Raw genomic sequence first — 22,253 nt, forward strand, 5'->3', positions numbered from 1 at the left:
CGTTAGAAGCACAGCCCACGCGCTTCGAACGAGACGTACAGACTCGTTGTATAGTCAGGTGGGTATATAAGGAGTTAAGGACCAGCCGCGCAAGAGGGACGGAATAAAGAGGAAAGAGAGAAGGAAAAAGAAGAAGCAGAAGCTGGGCTGCAGGAGTATCTGATGGGCCGATTGCATCATTAGCGAGTATACGTGCTCGCTAGTGAATCCACTGGGGAGAAGCTAGCTTGGCAGCCGGACCGATCGGCGGGCACCAATTAAATCTGATAACGATGATCTTTTCGACATTCGATGGAGATGATGTAGAACTTCGATTTCGAACCGCGAGAGAAATCGAAAGATCCGCAGGGTGTCGAATGCGTGCCTCGGTAATGAGCTACGTGGTCTAATGTTCATCGATCAGCAGCTCTTGGTGGTCTCTAATATAATCGTTAATTTATTATAATTAGAATAATAAGAATGTCTAATTTTAATTTTAGTTATATTTTTTGCTAGTACATTGTGTCATAGTTAAAGTTGTATTAAATATGCCTTTATGAGAGAGAGAAAAAGAGAGAGAGAGAGAGAGAGAGAGAGAGAGAGAGAGAGAGAGAGGAGAGAGAGAGAAATAAAAATGATAAACTTTAAGGCTTCTGGATAACTCGGCAATACTTTTTATTTCCTTTTTCCAAAGTTTTAAAGAAAATTATATCTGGGATGCTGTGATCATCCTACCTACCTCTTAAAAGTTAAACTCACATCAAATCTGATATTTTTATTTTGTTTTAACCGATATAAAGCTAATATAAACATAAATCAATATATAATAAAAAATGACAATAAATTTATATAAATTAAGATAAAACTGACAGAAATATGAGAATTAATAATTTTTTATTTTTAATAAATTGCATCACTGGGTTGTTTTATAAATCGAATCTCTGTATTTCAAAGTACTTTCGCCCATAATTTGGAACAGACTGTTGTTGAAAAATCACGATGTCGCGATGGATGAAACGGCATTCCGCAATTTCGCGCGTCGAGTTTTTACATCGCAAGAGAAACCACGCGAAGAAGAAGACGAAGAAGAGACAAGGGAACTGTGTGCGGGAGATTCGCGAAATGTTTTCGTTCCTGTTAACCGGTGGCAAGCCGTGCTATGTGGAAGGATTTTATCGGACCCACAAATCGGCCGCACTTCGTACGTTCGCGACGATTTAAAAAGGAAATGACGTTTTATCGTGCCGCATGATCGATAAGGTATTATTCCGGAATGGAAGCTGCAAGTCTGTTCTTCACAGCTCGGCGCGTAAGAAATGGAGTATCGTACCCGACGAGATATTAAGCGTCACTCATACTGCATGACCGAGCCGATCAAGAAGTAATTCAAGTACATATATGTCGCGGCGATTTAACATCTCTATGTTTTATCAGCGCTGTCGCGGTGCTTGTCGCTGATGCTTAACTGATGCGTTCCCGATGATCGAAAAGACAGACCTGTGATCTTTATATCACGTTTATTCAGCTCTTTTCCTTTTTTAATACAAAGGATATAAATAAAGATTGATTATAGTATTCACAAAAAATCGAGCAAGCAAAAAATTGAACTATTTACTAAAATATTTAAGAAATTAATGTACAGTCTTGTTCGTAAGTACGAAGCACTGCTAGAAATTGATGTAAATTTATATTTTAGTATCTAACAAAAAATAAATTAAAAACAGCTTTATTAAATAATATTTGTTTAAAGATCTCAAATATTTGAGATCTAAACTAGCATGTCAACATAAGCAGAATTAGGTGAAATGTTTAGGAGAATTTAGTGCTCTTTATGTGCTAATTTATTTTTCTAATTTTGATTTTGTTATTATAACAGTTTAGCAACAAATCATTTTGTGCTAATTTTAAAAAAAGTTGAAACATGACTGTTAAAAAGTTACTTGTTAATATGACTGTTAATATGATAATATAAAAAATATTTGTATCACAATTTAGTGCTAATTAAGTGCTTTTAATATAAACTAATTTAAATTTTGCCACGCTATTCTTTACAGAATGTCAAAAATAATAATAATCAAATCCAATATGTCGTATACTATCATATCATGAATCATTGGATTCATTGACCAAAACGAAATATTTAAATGAAATGTCAATGCTTGTATTAAACAGTTTCGTTTGGATACTAAGTTCTACATATTCAACTAATCCTATTAATTCATTTTTCATTTTCTTATAAATTTATTAAGTATATTCTTCAATTTTGTTAGAATATCATAAACATCAAATAATGCAATAATTCCTAAAAAAAAAAAAAAAGAGATTTGAATCGCAATTTAATTACTTTTGCCCGAAACTTTTTTCACTCAGAAATCTTGATTTTATTCTTTTATCTTTAAAAATTTAGATTTATAAAATTATAAACATCTCTTGGCTTGTTAGCTTAATAGACATTAAGAGCAGTATTCATAATTCGTTATTATTTTAAGATCATCTTAAGTAATGTCTTAAGATGCTAATACAGCCCTCTAATTGGCTTATGATATCTTAATACTATACTTAAAACTGTCTCAAATATAAGGATCGATTTAAATACTAAGGATGCTGAACCACTTAGGATCAAGGATGATATTTTATAGGACCAATTTATGAAACAATGTATACTGATAAAAGACGAAGCCATGAAGTGTGCTATAAAATGAGTCTTTTCCAAACTCATCGCGGGATACCACGCTCATGGAATTTCAACCGTTAGATAACGCTTGAATTCATGAGCTCACTAAGTAAATGGAACGTTTGTAATATGTGCCGCGAAATCGTTTGCGTGGAGATGGGCGTCGTTTCTTATCAGCTTGAATCGCGTTTGTTTCGAATCAGCACGCTAGTCGATCAGTTTCCTAAAGAGATCCGGATTCCTCTGCATAGAACAGCTAGTGTCGTAATGTAAAATTGAAAAGAAATTCCTATTGATAAAAATCCAAAGAAATGTTATACTTTGTAAGAAAAGAAAAATTAAATAGAATCAATGTTTTACGCATATAAAGATGTGTTCTGAATTCATATTGGATTTTTATCTTACTATCCTTCTATCTTTACTATCACATGTTCACATATTTTACTCCCGCTTTAAATAGTTTTAATACAAATATGTGAATGCGTTATTCAAAGCGCCGTTAACTAAAAGTCGGCATTTCTTTCATATAGGATTCGAATGGCTTCCGAGGAGGCAGCTACTCGCGTTTAACGTCGTCTTCGAGACGCGAAAAAATTCTAACGAGCAGCGTCGAGCCTCGATTCCTCAAGATCGCCCGGCTTCGGCTGTAAAACCGCGCTCTTTATTTTCCGCCGCTATCCGCGAACGTGCATCTACATCTGCTTATGCAGATCCGCGGTCGTGATACCGCGGCGCACACGTGGGCGGACTGCGAGTCTCTCGCCCTGGGAGATCGACTTATCCGGACGGAAACCCGAGAACCGCGGGCGACGTATATATGCGACGGGAATTGCTTCTGGTAGACGGTAAAAAAATGCCATAGAAGAGCCTCCGGGAAACGCGCCGAGGTAATTATCGTCGTTTGCCGCGACGGTCACCGCCGCGATGCTTCGTATACTCGCAGCTACGGAAATGTAGCTAATATCGCGGACAGATATATACAATACTCGATCTTTAAATAGCGAAATCACATTTTTATGGGTGCGAGTATAAAAAACTGATACATGAAAAAGGTTTTGCTGAAGTATATAAAATTAGTTAGATCTAAAAATTATTTTGTTAGACGATCAAAATAATTACACTATTAAATCTATAGTCAAATTTAGTGTCAAATTTAAGTAGCCGCTTTTACTCAATCGTTATTTTATTTACTAAAATAATACAATAGTTAAATGCCACTAATAACAGTCAAATTTAATCATTGTTTCAGTTTATAAAATAAATATATTGAGTAGGAGCAGTAGCTGTACTTAAATTAAATTTGACACTGTAAATTTAACAGTGTATGTAGAACTAATTCCTCGTGCTAACTGCTAAAATGTCAAAACTTTTGCAGCATTGCTTATCATACTTGAGATTTCTTCGTAATTATTTTGATGGTTCAACAAAATTATTTGCAGATCTGTATCTAACTAAATTTTTCGATACTTCAGCAAAGTCATTATTTCCATGCAGTTTATTACAAAGTAATTATTAAAAAAATTAAAATAGATATGTTACCTGCCAGTTCTTAGTTATACATCAACCGATATCTGATTAACACTTTCAAAGGAATAATCAAGAAGATAATTACTTCATTTGAAACATTGGTCAGTTGAGAAAATACCATGTCGTTTTAATAACGGGTCTTTCTTCTGGACTAGGTCATTTTTACGACGAACGATTGCGAGAAAATATCATTGTGACCTAAGAACGTTGACAATACGAAACTGGTGATTCATCTATGCAAAGATTGCGTTAAATGCAAACTTGCTTATGCAGAAGTTTAGATGCCCCCAGGGACAAATAGAACTTTGTGGAAACGGTAGTTCGATTTCTCATTGCTGCCGCATACGTATACACATTACGTATTATGCAGCGTCTCTCCCGATGCAATCTACGTTCAGCCGACGAGGCGAACAACGCCAATTCTGCTCATTCGCGCGAATACTAATGCGCTAAGAGCATTTCCACTGCGAGCTGTGTTTCGCACTTACGTGTCTCACAATGTTACGCCGCGTTACGGCACCGTAATATTCGTGCGAGACGCATTGTGTACTTATCGTTACCAACGTAAATGGGCAAAGTACTTTGCGTGAAACGCGAGACTGCTGTGCAATTGTGTTGTGAAACCGAAACCTTCGGGATAATCTGCTTAGCTCTGGCTATTAAAAATATAATTTATGAAAGCGATTTTTCAAAAATTCCAAAAATCGATTAAATCATAATCACACTTCATGAAATAAAATCAAAGGGTTATCAGTAAAAAATACCTAAATATTTTTAAAAATTTAGATCCTTAATAGATTTAAATTCCCATATTCAAAAAACTATATTTAATTAACAAAATTCTAGCGAAAGATTGAAATAAAGATCGAGATACGGATTTTGGGACCCCAGAGCCGCATGTTTTTCGCCGAAAAATTTAAGTGTGCAACGATCTCTAAATCTTTTTCGCGGTTACAAGGGCGCCGAGCACAAACGCACAGACAGAAGTTATACTTATTATGTCCGCCGATTTCCGTCCACCAATCATTATTCAGGTATAATGCGTATACATTATCCGGCTAGCGTACGCATGTTACATCGCTATTGTTGCATATTGTGAGCGCAAGTGGAGGCTTAATTGAGAATCTCTCTTGCGAGAGGAATTGCCGCTCTGGTAGCGAGAGCGGCGCTTTTACGAGGTGAAGCTCGGTAATGACCGGAACGCGTCCACAATAACGAACAAGAAAAGTATCCGTCTATTATTGCAAATAGTTGGATCCGCGATTAGATATGCCCGTAAAACACCTTGAAAATAGTTCATAACTCGCAGAATAACGATAAGCTGAGAAAATGCCTCACGCGTCGTTACGTTTTATTGTTAACATTTACGTAATTTAATTTTAATCTTGATTAACTAACTCTTTATTTTTTCTAGTTCTAAAAAGATATGATAGTTAAAAAGGATATGAAATAAGTTAAAGGAGATTAAAGTTAATCCACGTTGGTGGAAACAGGCATAATAATTGTTAGATTAAAATCTGACGATTCTCTAATTTCAATATCAATAATTTTCAATAATAAAAACTGAAGAAAGCTTAAAAAAAAAGAAATATTAACGTTAATGTTTCGTGTTGTAAATTTTACAAAATTAAAAATTTCAAATTTCGAAGATTGAAACATATTGAAAAGCAGCAGTCATTGAGCAAACTCAAAATCCAAGGCAGGAATAACGATGACTCGTTTATGCGGCATCCTCGAGTTTTCTTTTTTGCCGACCTTCTCGTTTGCTCAAATAAAGACGGGAGTTCGTTTTGGCGTGTGTCCCGATTAAGATTGTACCGCTAATTGTGTCTCGACCGCATCAGCAGCCTGCGTGGCAGCAGTTATTTTGGTACGTCCGGATGATGCATAGTGCGACTGTATTTATCTGAACTTCGTATTATAATGGTTTTGAAGTAAAGAGTTATCGATAAAAATAGAATTTTATATAAAAAATAAAAAATAAATTTTGGATGTTATCATTTCAAACTGTTTTTATTATCAGCATGGTTGCTTTCTCTAATTGTAATTAATTTAATCTCCAAATTTTTCACATATTTTTAATTCCAAATCAAATATTTCACACAAAATTTCCCATTCTTTTTTTATAGTTCCGAAAATATATGATTTTTAGAATCCTCTATAATCTCTTCAATTCTACGAATCTCCAAATTCTAAATTCTCTGAAATTATATTCTCTTGGTTTGTGAAATTTATTGCTTCTTTCTTGCAGGATACTTCAATTTCGCAGGTGTCTAAAAACCGCAGAAATTTTCGTTCAAATCTATAATTAAATAGACCTGCGGTTTCATGTGTCTATAATTTTAAAGACCATTTATCGTAAATTCCATGGACTCTCCGCAGATGTCTAATTAAAATACCTGCGATATTATAGATCTTCTTGCAAGATACGGTTTTCAAAAAAACTCGCCCCGTACAGTTTATATTAAAAAATGTTTCGTGGCGAGCATTTTTCTTTACGTAGATGAATACGACTTCTCGATTTACAAATTCTTCCGGTTTATAAACCGCCTTATCTCCCGACGTTTATTCTGATAAGCGAGATTTCACTGCACTGACTCCGAGAGGCACGCGAGAAGCCACGATTCCGGTCTTCGGTGGAAAATACGATTTTATTAAGGTGCTACGTCGTAGTGTGTCGCGCGACGCGCTTTAAGCACGTCGACTACGTTAATTATGCCACTTAAATTAGGATAAGGCTGTCTTTGAACATCACGATCGAATAGATCCGCCGCGGAATAACACATACGTTTTTCTCTCGATTTCTCTTTCCTGATTTACTTAATTGCGCTGCTTAATATTTGCATGTCCATTCAATTCTATCGTGGGATACATGCGTTGAGTTAGTGCGTTGCGTTTCATTACATAAGCTGAATTAATATATCCTCATGAGGGGTAATTAATAAGCCGGTAAGTCGGAAAATCTTATAGTAAATACATTATGAGATATTAGAAGATGCGGTAAACTAAAAATGGGTTCGAGAGATAAAGAAATACCTTGAGTCTCAGAAATGCCTTGACTTGTATACAATTCTTAACTGCAACGTGCAAAATGCAACGCACTAAATGCTAATTACAAGCTGCTCACATAAATAGGTATTGATTTTTTATGCAATATACTAAGTTGTATTAACTGGATTTATATCAATTGGATATATATACTCTTTAACAGTTTTTTTTTCTGATTAATAGTGATATTAATATGTCAAAATGTAGAGAATTTTCTAAAAATATCGCGTAGCAATTTGTGAATTTACATCCTACAATACATTCTTAATTATTATTATCTTAATATTTAAAAAAATTTTTTTTCAATATAAAAATGATATACTAATTAGTATACTCATTAGCATAAAGATTAAGATCTATTGAAATTTCACAGTTTAATGACTTTAAATGTCGTAGAATTTATAGACTGAATAAAATTCAAAAAGTATGATTCTTGTCTTAATATCCATAATTTTTAATAGATAATCAATGCTGATATATGTCTTATTTTTTTTAATATTTACTTAAAAATATTTTTAAAGATGGATCGCAAATATGGTTCATCGACACCATGTAATTTATTCCGAGTCGCTGCCAGTTGACACCCGCCTCCTTTTCTCGTTTAACAATACAGTCAAGATGATTTTGCAAATACCGCAGAAATGTTCAACTCGACCGATATATCTAGGGAGTCTCGAGACCTTTGACGTGCAGGCGGCGCCGGTACAATCTAAAATTTACAATTCGCGTCTCGATCGCCCGCCTACGTTATTCACGCATGAGCAGTCCCTTCGCATAACTAAGGATAAGATAGTAAAAACGTCGCGCTAGTGGAAGATATATTTAGCCTGCAGAACAAGATCTTAAGCTTATTAAACGAAAATTCTGTCTTGATACATACATTAGCATCACCACTAATCAGCAAAGAAAGTGTTTATGCTACAAAGTATTTAAAATAAATATATCCTATTAACATAAACTAAATTTACAAAATATCCATCCATCACTTATTTATGCAAGCTGCCATCCTGTGATTAGCATTCAATGCGATGTATGTTGCACTTTGCGGTCTCTCTTTCTTTCTTTCTCCCTCTCTCTTTTTTTCTCTCTTTGACAAGCTGACGTCGGTATGCGTATTTCTAAACTTTCGCCGACTACAATCGCAAAATCTTGATGATTCAGATAACGATTAATCATTAACATCCGCAACGCGACATTTACGGGCCATTATCGATAGTCCCATGCACATCGAATTAATTTCCCGGTCGGCAAGGAAAACCGCCAGTCTCAGTTTACGTCGCAATATCTCGATATCGAAATCGCGAATACGTAATGCTGTTTCTCGTCGTTAATGTTACCCACTTGATGTATAGGACGTAATTTTCTTTTAAATCTCTTGGAGGTAATTTTATATTAATAAAATAAACAAAAAATTCAAGAATTGAGAAATAAACTGCTACAACGATAATTTATTGTAAGCAATTATATTACTAAGGAAATCGTATTTTAAAGATATTTTAATTCTGGGAAACAGCTTAATATGTAAATAAATGAAATCATCCAATAAAGCTGGACCTCTCCGCACGTTTGCTTAGGACATCGTACATGATTGAACTACTGCATAAGTGTAGCATGCGCAATTGCAGGATTTGAAATGGCTGTTTCCGTGACTGATAGCAATAATCTGACAGGTGCATCAACGTCATTTATGTCGCCGTTGAGGCGATCCACGTTAAACGGAGCGTATCATCTGTAGACGAAAGAAAGAAGTAGGTGGCATTCCATCACAGGAAGTTAATTAACATCGTGGACGGCTCTCTCGAGAGCCTCAGGTTGAAACGAACTAGATCTATCTAAATAAACCAGAAACTCATGAACAGCGCGCCGTGTCTCGCGGGTATCTATCTGCGTATCTGATGCCACTTATGACGTATGCTTAAACTAACGCATTGCTTACGAATAGTCGATCTTCCAGTCAATCCTCATTACCGATGAAATTCATCATCCCTTTCTGCGTTATCTTCATTGGCAGAAAAATAACGTTTTTTTTCTACACAGAAGGACTGAAGAACTTTGCCAAGATATCTAAAAATTTGAGAGATTTGTACATACAGATCTGAAAATATTATTGTGCAGCCAAGCTGGTGGCTTGAATATTAAAAATTTTGCTGTTATCGTTCATCATGCTTGAGTATTCTACATAATTATTTTCATGATCCAACAAAATCATTTATATTTAGCTAAATTTTTTGATACTTCAGCAAATTCAGTCTTTTCGTGTGTAAATCAGATAAATAAGATAATTAATCAAAACACGTTTGAGACACTTGTTCCAATTATGAACGATTAATATACTTTCCTTGGAATTTAACGCAATTATCCAAACCATACGAGTATTGAAAAATAAATTAATATGGGAAAAAGAATATTTCTCATTTCCTTTAACATCTCATATAAGGTTTTCGCGTCAAGTAATTAGAAGAGAGATTTACGCATCGCGTAAACCGAGTTAAATTATGATACGCAGACCGGTCGTTTTAGTACTAAGCCGACGATACCTTAGATCCTCCATCGAGATCGCACGATTCTTTCCCCCCCCCCCTCGTAACGGGATTTCGAGCGACTGTAGATTACGCGACCGGTAGAAACCTCGGTTATCAGCGCGATGACGAGAGAGCGTCTCGGATTCGCGAGATCCGGCCGACGACGCTGAATGATTGCGATTTATGGGGTTCCTCATAGTAGCTGGCGATCTGACGGACCGATCTCAAGTGTTCGCAAGCGGAATTTGTCGACCGACTCAATCGTAAAGGTGCCGCCACAACGAGGCGTGTAAAATCCGGATTTCACACATAAATTTCACAAGATCATTTGTCTCGCTCGTCAGGGACATTAAATTCTGATATCGTATCAAAATTTTCTCAGCTTAGCGCGGCTTCTCGTCGCTGCTTTTCTTTACTTGTAAATATCTTCATAACGTTTTAATGCGAACCGGAATATTACGTCGTACCAGGCTCGAGTTATCTCGCGCGATGAACTTCACTTTTGGTGCTCTTTATCGTCTCTGTTGAATCCAATTTACACGCCGGTAGCTTTGCTTTTTGCCTCACTTTTGCGGCCGGCTCTAAGTTGAAGTTGCCCGACATTTCATTTAATCGCCTCAATCAGTCTATGCTGCGCATACTCAATTCGATCTTCTATCAGCAATCGTTTATAGCTTCTTAAGATGTTAAAAATAAATATATTTATATGTATAGAATCAGCAACGCGATACTAATCATTCGGGATTTTTTTCGCTTTCTTTTTCTAGTCTTTACACATTATAAAGATATATACGAGTATAAATATACAATTATGATATAAATAAGTATTTATGAAAACATACACTTTTTATGAAATTGTACTTCCACAACTTTAAGCTTTAACTTTTACGATTTGAAAATTACTCAAGAAAGACGAACGAAGATCGATGCAGTGTTTGACGATCCATGCGAAACAATGTGCGCTCGTAAACGTGATCGTAAATTAAAATTAGTCTAAACGGATTACGCGAACGGTATTCTGCAATAAAAGTATGCTTCAGTACCGTAAATCTCAGGCAACGTTTCTAAACTGCCTGTCAAGGTAGATAAGTGCAGCGTACTTAGAATAGGCTGGGATAAATATCGCGAGTTTGCATTAGAGTAAGATGAAGAGCCGCGCATTACTCTTCGCATTCGTGTCTTGCTTGAACGCAAGCAGGCATGGGACTACCTTCGTATCGATGTATGTAAGGCCTTCAAGGCCCACAATAATACTGTGATTAATCTGTTAGATGGATACGAATAAGGTGCATTTTATTACCGTTTTAAATTAATAAAATAATAGAATTGCAATGCAATTCACAAATAAAATCGATTACGATATTTATAAGAAAATCATCAAATCTTTTTATGGGAGCATTTTAATCTTTTTCAGATTGACAATTTATCTGTTTTACGATAGAAAAGAAAAATATTAGATAATTCAATGGGAATTAATCTACATATGTTTGTTCTATACTAAACATAGCTATAAAAAGTGGATACATAATTCGTAAGACAAACTTTACAGCTGTTAAAATTAATAGCGTATAAATTGTTTCTAAACTTGACGCAATTCTCTCTTGAAAGAAATTAGACTTATTAATATTTATGCGCGACTTATCTTATTCTACTTATGAAAAAGTCCGAGAGATTATCGATTCTTTCATCGAACTTTCGTATGTCATTTTAATTTCATTTTAATAACGAAAAGTATAAATGCGTGATAAGTTTTTATAATGAACATATTCCTAAATAATTTTTAATTTAAAAACTGGATATTTTATTTGTGGTTTTAATCGAATTTCTAAATCTCCTTCGAGTGAAAGAGACATGTTTGAAGATAAATGTCTTCCCATAGCAAGCAATGATATAATATCACGGACTTACTTCGTATCGCGACAAAAGTCAGAGCCCAATAATAGAATCTAAAAGAAAGCATGAGCATACCGATGACGGCACTTACCTTTGCAGCCATCCGCCGACAAGCCGTAGTGGTCCACGTTACAGCGATCACACCGGAAGCCGACCACGCTCGGCGCGCACCTGCACACACCGCTTACGGAATCGCAGAACCCGTCGATGGCACCCACGTCGCAGTTGCATTCTCGGCAACCTGCGGTCACGTTCCCGTAGCCCTCGATGCACGAGGAACAGTCACGACCGGTGAACAAAGGCCTGCAAGGACACTGACCGGTTGTCTGCTCGCAATGGACTGAATTGCTACCAAAGGGTGAGCAGTCGCACGCTGAAACACAAACGGTACCCATGCTCGTAATATGTCCTATTAATGAAATTAATGATATGTCCTTTAATTTAATTGCTATGTTAATTTATTTTGTAGTGGAAAGTCCCTGACTGTCACTATTTTTGGCAGATCTGTCATAAGCATTCGATAAATCTTAGTAGCAGTTTATTGATAATTATAATGATATATTAGTTAAATGTTGGGGGTATAAAACGCATTTCAGCAATATCGTGTCAATAATTATGTTACTAGTAGTAACTTTCAATACAAATATATTTTCGTGTAAAAAAGAAAATTGATATCAAATACGGAAGACAGAAATAATTTTAAAAATATCGAAATCCGAGATGACTATTCGCAATTATTGAACAATTTTAGAGTTTACAGAGATTGTCGTAAAGTATGGAGGTACTTACGCATACAATTCTGTTCCAGAGGATTTCCATAATGCGCTTCCTTGCACTTCTCGCACTTCCAGCCTTCAGTATTGCCGCGGCATTCCAAACATCGACCCGTTTCCTGGTCGCAGGCACCACCGTTGCAAGGACACCGTTCGCAAGTACCGCCAGGTATCACAGGATTACCGTAGAATCCTATATCACAACTTTTCACCCAAATCGAAATTAAAGCCTTCCGTTTCGATGATAATATTTTAATAATTATTACTCGATTGTATTCAAAAAAATGCAATGACGTCTAACAATTATAGCCATTTTACACTATTTTTTGTTATAATATGTTAAATTAAACGTCTATTCATATATTAACCCTTTCGCCTACAATATCGTGTGAGACTCGTGGTAAAGAAATCAGGCCAAACATGAATATTATGGATGAGATCCGTGATATGTCGTTTGTACAAAGTTTAATTTTTTTTAATTTGTAAGAGGAAAGTCTATACTTTACGATGGTTATCATGACATTTACGAGAAAAATTTTTTTCAAACGTAAATTCCAAAACATTTTATTGATTATGGCACGTGCCATCGGAACTTAAATCGTAGGGCAAAAGGTTAATATAAATTTTTTATTCATAAGATCAAAATATAGCCTTTTAAAAGAGTATAAAATTGCTAAATGCAATTGTAAGAGACAATTGTAATTAATTAATTTACTATGAATAATGTAATTAAGGCGTTTGCATATTTATTATTAACAATTTAATCATTGTACTTTACAATTTTATAAAAGATATTTATGTAAAATATATATGTATTATTTATTTTCCTTACGTTTCGCAATGATCTCCGGTATATCCTTCAGGACATTGCGTGCACACGTATCCGCTATTCATATCAGTGGGATCGTCAAGCTGACAACTCGGACTGAAATTGTTGGAGTCAACGAAAAGTGGACACGCGCATTTCTTACAGTCCTCGCTGGTGCCTCTCGTTGCGATACCGTAATATCCTGTAGCGCAACGATCACATTTTGGACCTACCGTATGATGTTCACACGTCTGGAAATTATGCAAACGACATGCCACGTAAATTAAAATTAAATATTAGTCTAAAAACCGCCGGTATAAATTAATTTTACAATTAAAAGTTTTAACTCTTTCAATTAATGGCAAAATTATTTATTTACTAAAAAAATTAAATATAAAAAAAGTGATCTAAATTAAAATCGCAATAATATAAAAAATTGAATTCGAGAAAAAAATAAAGAGTCAACTTTGCATATCGTTATTTTTTATTGAATTTATAAGTTTTAAAAATTTAACAAAATTTCTTTTTTCATCTTTATATTTATAAGCGGCTTTGAATAAAAATAATTTTAATTTGGGTTAGTCCTTGTTCTATCAAATACAAGTATGAGCATTTTGTTATTTTTATTTTACTTTTTTTCGGTAGTTTTTCACATTATTTTTCACGAAAGTATGTGTATATAAGTGTAGTGACGTAAATGAATATGAGTATCCGCAGTGTGTTGAGTTCGAATCCATGAGTTTGCTAAGCCCAAATGACTGCGGATTAGTCATCTCTGTGGAAAAATTAAATTTTCCTACAGAAAGCTAAAACTAGTATCGCTATCTGCACGGCATGAATATACAACGAATAGGTAAGTAAAGGATTTTCATTGCTGAGTCGGTAAAATAGCTCGCGCGATCTATAGATCCCGTAATCTATATAGCTGCCGCAGATCACAGGATCCATGTGAGTTCAGGTACTTTAAGTATGCTGCTATACCGGCTGAAGATCAGCCACGAGAAATTAATTTCAGAGTGGCTACGTTAAAGCCAGTTGCACACTAGAGAACTTTTCTTTTTGTTTGTATATTACATCATATATTCTTGCTAATAAAAAAAATTTTTTCTATATACTTAGTTATTTTAATATATTACTCGTAATATTAGAAAATAATTTATATTTATTAAACTTATATTAATTGTGCCAATTTATTAAGTCCATTATATTAATAGGTAATTGATTGTTTTGATGTATTACATTATCTTTAATATTTTTATTATGGACAATAAGACATCTAACAGCAGTAACTATTTTTCTATTAGCTTCTTGTATGTATATTTTGGTTTCTATTTTATATATAAAATAAAATTAATAGAAACTCACCCCACATTCGCCCATTATGAGATCGCAGGAGCCCGCATGACTATTGCAGTCACATTTCACGCATTTCTGACGGTCCTGATGATCGGAACCATTGATGGGCATCTTTACGTATCCCCAGGCACAGTTCTCGCAGGACATTCCTGTGTATTCCTTGGGACATTCGCATATTTCGATCAGATTGTCGGTTTCGCCATCCGGTGATAATTCGCCTACCGTCAATATAGCAGACTGGAGACTAGTAAGAAATAGAAAGATTGCTTCGTTACGCTTTACTATAAAGCTAAAATCCACGCGCGAGATGTACGCCCGATAAAGAGTTGGAGATTTATGCACCTTCCTTCGATTTGCTCCGAATGATATCGCGCCCTTATCATCAGGTACTTGAGATCGGCGAGAACGCGCATCATCTGCGCCCTCGTCACAGGATCCCCGCGAAACTCGGTTCTCCTCAATCTGGTCGGGATGTCCTGAACGTCGCTTCGCACATGAAACCAGCCTTGCTCTCGTAAAGGCACCGCTATTTCAGCTTCTTGACCATTGTACTGTTCCTCGCCGTACGCTATGCGCATCCCATTGTTACCCTTCGCGAGTGCGTGAATTGTACGTTATTATATATATGTCTATTTTCTTCCTAGGGCTTGGATTAAATGTGCTTGGAAAAATGCGAGAGCGGATATTTACAACTAGGATAACGTTGGGCTGCGTGGTCGGTTTACCACTGGTGTCACCTCGCATGACAACCCACGTAACGGAGTACGTAAGATTGCTGCCGTACGAGGATACGCGATTCCCCGTGTAAATCTGTGGCGCCAGCCAGAAAGGACTGTCATACTCGACGTCGAACGCTGCCACAGTTAGCCATTCGTTGTCCATGTCCAAGGTGGGAACGACTGCCCGAGACGCGTTCATGTCAGTCACCAACCAGTTCTCCAGTGTAGAAATCTAAGAAAAAAGCAAGTCACACGACCCGTCTTCCTATTATCGCTTTTTTCTTTTATCTTAATTCCAATTATTTTTCGCGAAATCGTATTTAATAAAAAAGAGATAACTGATTCCTCAAGGAATCATTTAATTATATTTTTCAATTTATGATAATTAATATTATTCATAATCTTACACAATTAGTAAAAAAAAATAATTTTATTAATAAAGTTTCAATAAATTATGTGCCATAAAGGCTCTTATGTATGTCTATATTATAACGTAATTCGCGTTTTTTGTGCGTTTCAGTTCGACGTCATTGCTGTCATAGTAATTGCGGGTCTGCAATTTATTGGCGAGAATGATAAACTGTAATTGTCTCTTTATACACTTTATCATGCACGACGAGAACGTCGCTCAAGATTAACGCCCTAAACCGAATGATATGCCCGCGAGGAGAACATTAACTAATCGTTTTAAATTTTACACCTGTCAACCTGATCTTGACTCTTGACAAACGAGGTTTTCCGCTATAAATCAGGATAAATCTTATCTCATATACGTATAGAGTTACTCAAGATTAACTGCTCCTATTAACAAAATGTCTCAATAAGCAACGAATTCCTGTATATTTTTCAACTAGGAAAATTTTCCTTAGACTAGACACTCAATTTTGATAATGTAATTACTATAGTTTCTAATTCAAATTCATTAGGTAATTAGATTGAGTAAAGATAATAGAATTACACAAAGAAAACAGCGCAAAATCACAGAACTACACACAGAAAAATATAAACACTACTAACTTTATTTTAATATTTAAGTTTCAAATATTTCAAAAGTTCATGTATCCTCAAATCTATCAAATTCACAAGCATCAAATTTATTCAAAATAAATTCTGAATCCTAGAAATTTAATACTTTAAACAATATTAAATTAAATAAATTGATTTACTTATTATATAAAATTTCTTTCGCGCGCGCGTGATAACTTTATAATATTTTATGATATTCTTAAAAAAAATTCTTGTTTTAAATACATAATAATAAGTTATTCAAAATTGTATATCTTAAAACTATCAATAAAATTTTTTGTTAAACATAACTTACAATTAATAGAATAAAAGTAAACTAAGTAATCATTTTTCTTAACAGTATAGAATGAAATTTTTCTGTGTGTACAACTTTCAGTATTTCAAGTTTTCCTATTCTAATAAAGATGTAGCATGTTAGAAGTTTCTTTTAAATAAAGACTTACAACTTTTATATAAAAAAAAGACTTACCATGCTGTATTGTAATCTCGCAGTAGTACAGCGATCTGCTACGCCAAAGCAATAACAGGATATGCAGCCATCGAGATCATCCTTCGTGAGCGCGAAGTATCCGGGTTTGCAACGATCGCAGAAATCCCCGGCAACATTCGCCTTGCACAAACAATCGCCCTCGCAATCATGGGACGGCAGGATCCCGCGGGAATCGCAAGGGCACGGCATGCAATCGGGAAATTGCCGATAACCGGCAGCGCATTGATCGCATTTATATCCTGAATATCCCGGCTTGCACTCGCACGCACCTGCTACCTGGAGCACGATTGGTATTTAGACCATTTAGGATCGATCGTGAGAACGGCCCTGTTTAGAGATTACCGAGATAATCGATACGCGCGTAAATCATGATCGCGCAAGCGATTACACGCGGCTCTGAGATGAAGAGAAGAACGACGTTCCTCTAAGATTTAGCAAAAACAACCGCGGTAAATTTACGTTGGATAACGAAGAAATAAAAAACTTTTAATGCTCTAAGAAACGTTAATTAAAAAAAACTTTAATACGCACGAATTTATTTTTCAACTTGTTGAATATAATATCGTTCCCTCTTATCTCAAAAGTCACATAACTTAAAAAAGTTCAAGTTATTATTTTTGCCGATAGTATTTGATAATTTTCTATATCCAGCTAAAAAAATTATTTTTTTCCTTTTCTGTGAACTTAATTTTTTTTTAGAGGTGTCACTTTTGAAATAAGAGAGTAATTAAATGTTTTTGTTAGGATATTTATGCAATTGTGAAATTCTAGCATTCTCTTACCTTTCCCATACGCGTGTAAGAATCGTCAGGAGTGCAGTAGCCTGTACTGCCACGTATGTTACAGTCGCAGGGCAAACAGGGTTCCGATGCATCAGGTGCAACGCCATTCGGCCTGTAGTAGCCAACCTCACATTTTTCACAGTTTATACCGGTCGTATGTTCCTAAGATTTTGCAAATATGTCTCCAAATGTATTCGTAATACCTTATTTCTTAATTATATATATAATCCTATTTTATTCTATTACTTATCCGATATTTTCAATATTAAATATTAATAATTTCATAGATATTTATTAACCGCACAAGTAAAAGTTAATTTCTAAGGACACAAAGAACTATAAATATGTTTTATTTGTATAATTTTCTGTAGATAATATTCAAATCGTACCTTAAGTACGTAAGTGTATGTAGGAAATACTTGGCCTTAAAAAATTGAGAGACTTTGAGATTATTACTCAAATATTATTCTGTAATTAATTACTCTCTTTTAAAGGATGACTCGTTTTCCAGGATGCGTGCGCTTGTCACTTTAGGACGCATTTAATTGCGGATAGTATCAATTAAATGGAACGCGTTTGCGTTTCATTTAACTTCTTATTATCTCACCGAGCAATTGACACACACGCCACCGCCTCGGTATTTCCCACGGATATCCATGGACATTCTCCTCTCGGCCACTTCCTGGTCGTATCTGCAGGACGTTGCATGGCCATTGCAGTTGCACTTCTCGCAGTGAAAGCCCTTGCCAGCTGTGCCGGGCTTCCACGGGATCTGATTGTACATGGAGCAGCATTTTTCGCATCTTTCACCGCACGTGTGGCGCTCGCATTCGCATTCCTGATGCTGAGAGATAACGTGAAATACGCTTATCAGATGCCGCGAATATCCGTGTTCTTAAGTTACGCTTATCTATTAAGTCATACGGCGAATACGCGCGATCTATTACAGATATGTTGCAGATAGGCTACAGGAGGAGGCGTTTGCCAGTTATGCTGCAATATCTCTATGTAATAATTTTGCTCATTCTTGAGTCTGTTTGTGGAAACTTGTTTATCGCAAAGTTGCTTGGGATTTATGTCATCGTTCTGTTTCTTTGACTTGCTAATTATTATCAAGAAATTAATAACATGACAATTTAATACTTATTGTTGGGTTCTTCATTAACGTTCATGATATGATTAATTTAACACGTATACATATCTATTAGTCTTAGAATTTACGTTTTAAGATACATTTTTTATTTTATTTGTACTCATTGTGTTATTTTGACACTAAGAAATGTTAAATATTAATTTAACATAAAATACTCAAATATAATTACATTATCTTAAATTAATATTCGGACGTGTTAAACAAAATTTTTCGACAAAAAATTTTAACAACAAGAGTATTAATACAAACATGTTTTACAGTGTATTATGTATACCGTACCGAGAATGATATCAAAGGATTAAAAATAATTTAATTATATTTATTAACAATTTTTCCTTCATCAGTTGATAAATTTTGTGATAAGTAAGTTATTAACCTGCAATCGCTTTGAGACGCAAAATTAATTGATTGATTCATTGATTAGTCATGAATCGATGTATTCAGTAATGTTACTCCGGATGTTACCGCATTGCCGGATCATAAAGACGGGACTTCATAGACGCGGTCGCCTATCCGAATGTGCAAACGATATGCATATAATCGCAGATAACTATATTGCCAAGCATAGAGTAGAGTTCACATTGCGCTGGACATTATATATTCGGTTTACGAGTTTCACTTTGTCGTTTAAAAGATTCAGCGAATGTCATAATATCGTGGAATTAGCAGATTACCCAATCACAGAGGAAACTATAAACAGCTCAAAGATTTGAATACGTTTTATCGTAAATTCTAAATTTTCTCGACAAACGAGGACCATTGTATTCTTATTTCATAATATCAAATATTACGATACATATGATTATATTTGAGTATAATGAGATTATAATGAAAACAATTACAAAACCGTCATAATTAATTGCAATACCACAATACTTTATACACGAAAAGAACAATTTTGATGAAGTATCTAAAAATTTAGCTAAATATATATATAGATTTGAAAATAATTTTGTTGAATTATTAAAATAATTATGTCGAATGTTTAAGTAATGCTGGAAAAAGTTTTAATGTTCCAGTAATCAGCTGGAGTGTCCCACATGATCATTTTGATCCAACAAAATTCTTAAATTCTTTTCAGATCTAGTTAAATTTTTTAATATTTCATTAAAATCGTTCTTTTATAATGTAACAATAAAATCAATAATCATCTTCAAGTTATAAATAACAGTTAATTAATGATTAATGATTAATATCACCGGATAACTCGCTTTCTCTCTGTCAGTTACTTTGCATTGACTTCGTATTTATTGGAGAGTACATTGAATTGGGCCGAAGAAATCGCACAAAGAATTAGCCGAAAATAAATTGCGGCAGGATTAATGAGCTTCGATTTCACCGAAATATCGCGCGTCCGATAAACGTGAATGCATGCGGAAGAGCGAAAGGGTTAACGCGACGCGTGTGGCCTTATCATTGGCGTGACAAACGAACAGGCTACTCCGGTCAATTGCAATATCCCTCCATTAACACATGCTGGGTATTATTTACTGCCGATGATAATGGCTGCCCCGTCTGCGATCGACAATCAAACCCCGATTTCTGCAATTACTCTTCGCCACGGCGACGTTTAATGAACCTGAATTACATTTCATCGGAAACCATAATGTTTCGGCGCCGTTATTCTCGAATCAAGATAACCCGGCCTCCGAAAAATGAAATCCTTCTGATGCCTCAGAATGGTTGGCCTTAATTTTTACGACCGATTGTTTGACTAATTCATCGCTCGGAGCAAATCTTTCTCTTTTATTAAAAAAAAGAAAAATATATAAATTTTAGGTTCAATAATTTTCGGTTTATATAAGTCAAAATAAATATACTCAAACATAGGAATCAATAATTTAAACATTAATAAATCAAGAACATGTTTACGCATTTGTTTATGATTCATAAATTATATGTTGCTTGAAAATTGCGAGAAATAAATCTCACGTGAAAATTTCTCCTCTAATTCGTATGCAGTCGACTAAATAGAACGTCATTAAAAAGAACGATATTGATGACGCAATAATATGAATGACTACATAAAAAAATAATTATATTTTTTTGTAGATAAATCAATATTTTTTTTAAACAGAATTTTTTATGGAACTGAAAGATTTATGGTATATAAATAAACCATAAAATAAATTTAAGGCATTTTAAATCTTCCACCGAAAACGCATGAAAATTTTGTACATCAGGCAAGAAAGAAATTCATGATTTTCTAACGTAAAAATATTAAATGATATATCTATGTGTATTTGCAATAAAAAAATTTAATTTAAAATATTTTAAAATAAAGTTAAAAAAATGCTACCATAATTCATTTTTTTATCTCGCAACATTTAAAAAAATTTGTTTCAAACGTATGGTAATTAATGTTAATTGACTAAAACACATTCGAGTGATAAGTGCAACGAAAGAAATATCAATTGTGAAAGTGACCGTAACATTGTATGCGGACTTGATAATGGCACAATACTCCCCAGTGTTCTCGTTCATAGTGATAAACAGGCAAGAAATCAACGTCCCCTATACTCTCAATCATCGCGCGCATCTCTTTTTTGCTTTCACGTTGTATCTGCCATTGCACTTTCCTCAACAATTCCCATTTCGATTCATAACAACGGACGCGCGCTGAATGAGCGTGTACTTAACTCGTATCAAATAAATAAACGTCGTGAAAATTACACGACGAGTAAGCTACAATGCAAAGGTCAATGCCCACTTTACGGCGATGTAGTGATTCTGATGCGGTAGAACGTAACGTTGCATCATGAATGACATAATGAATGTTCTTCACATTACGCGTCCACGATTTCGCGAAATGTTTGCAAAATTCTCGGAATGTTGAGTACATTGGCAGCGACACAAAAGCAAGTAACGCTACAAATTGTAACGCTCAATGTAACATCTTTTGTCATTCTGCAGGTCTCGTGAATAAAATTTTGAAAACCAAAACGGAAAGCAAAAAATTTTATACTTTCCACATATCTCTCTTTCATTTATTACAATTTTAATTAAAGACAAGAATAATATTTCGTAATTATAATATAAAAAGATTAATTTTTCTAATTTTAATGTTTATTATTTTATCAAAAAAAGATTATATTTATATTATATAATATATAACAAATAATTTAAATAATAAAATTAATCTCTTGGTGAACTTTATTTTTTTAAATAAAAATATTTTTTAATTTATTTAATTCGTATTCTGTACAAATAATGTATTTTGATAGCGACGCTAATGCAACATGAGAAAATAAATGTTGCTTTATGAATATCGTGTAGGAAATTTTTTTAATTTTGAACTTTGCACAGAATAATCGCGAGAAGGGATTTCGCAATTTTAGCGACAGCGTTGTTAAGAGACATAGTAAACTATTGTTGTCTGTTAAAGCCGGCTGCATGGAACACAGAATATCCATTCTTGGATTGTAGCGACATAAGGTGAGATTCATGTTTCTGCATGCAGCTGCGAGAGAGAGAGAGAGAGAGAGAGAGAGAGAGAGAGAGAG

The 22,253-nt window shown here is 34.7% G+C and overlaps 1 protein-coding gene across 1 annotated transcript in view; it reads right to left on the reverse strand.

Annotated features, from left to right (window-relative positions):
• Nucleotides 1-22,253, reverse strand: part of LOC108754477 (laminin subunit alpha-1) — a 169,339-nt gene that overhangs the window by 87,945 nt on the left and 59,141 nt on the right. Inside the window, exons 5-13 of the mRNA XM_018496769.1 lie at nucleotides 18,205-18,441; nucleotides 17,598-17,759; nucleotides 16,795-17,091; nucleotides 15,271-15,531; nucleotides 14,923-15,170; nucleotides 14,590-14,824; nucleotides 13,249-13,475; nucleotides 12,433-12,620; nucleotides 11,735-12,016 (exon numbers count right to left, since the gene is read on the reverse strand). Coding sequence (XP_018352271.1) covers nucleotides 11,735-12,016; nucleotides 12,433-12,620; nucleotides 13,249-13,475; nucleotides 14,590-14,824; nucleotides 14,923-15,170; nucleotides 15,271-15,531; nucleotides 16,795-17,091; nucleotides 17,598-17,759; nucleotides 18,205-18,441 — 2,137 coding nt within the window. The remainder of the gene's footprint in view (nucleotides 1-11,734; nucleotides 12,017-12,432; nucleotides 12,621-13,248; nucleotides 13,476-14,589; nucleotides 14,825-14,922; nucleotides 15,171-15,270; nucleotides 15,532-16,794; nucleotides 17,092-17,597; nucleotides 17,760-18,204; nucleotides 18,442-22,253) is intronic.

Source organism: Trachymyrmex septentrionalis, unplaced genomic scaffold, assembly GCF_001594115.1.
Source record: "Trachymyrmex septentrionalis isolate Tsep2-gDNA-1 unplaced genomic scaffold, Tsep1.0 scaffold8, whole genome shotgun sequence".
In the NCBI taxonomy this organism is placed as follows: Eukaryota; Metazoa; Arthropoda; class Insecta; order Hymenoptera; family Formicidae; genus Trachymyrmex; species Trachymyrmex septentrionalis.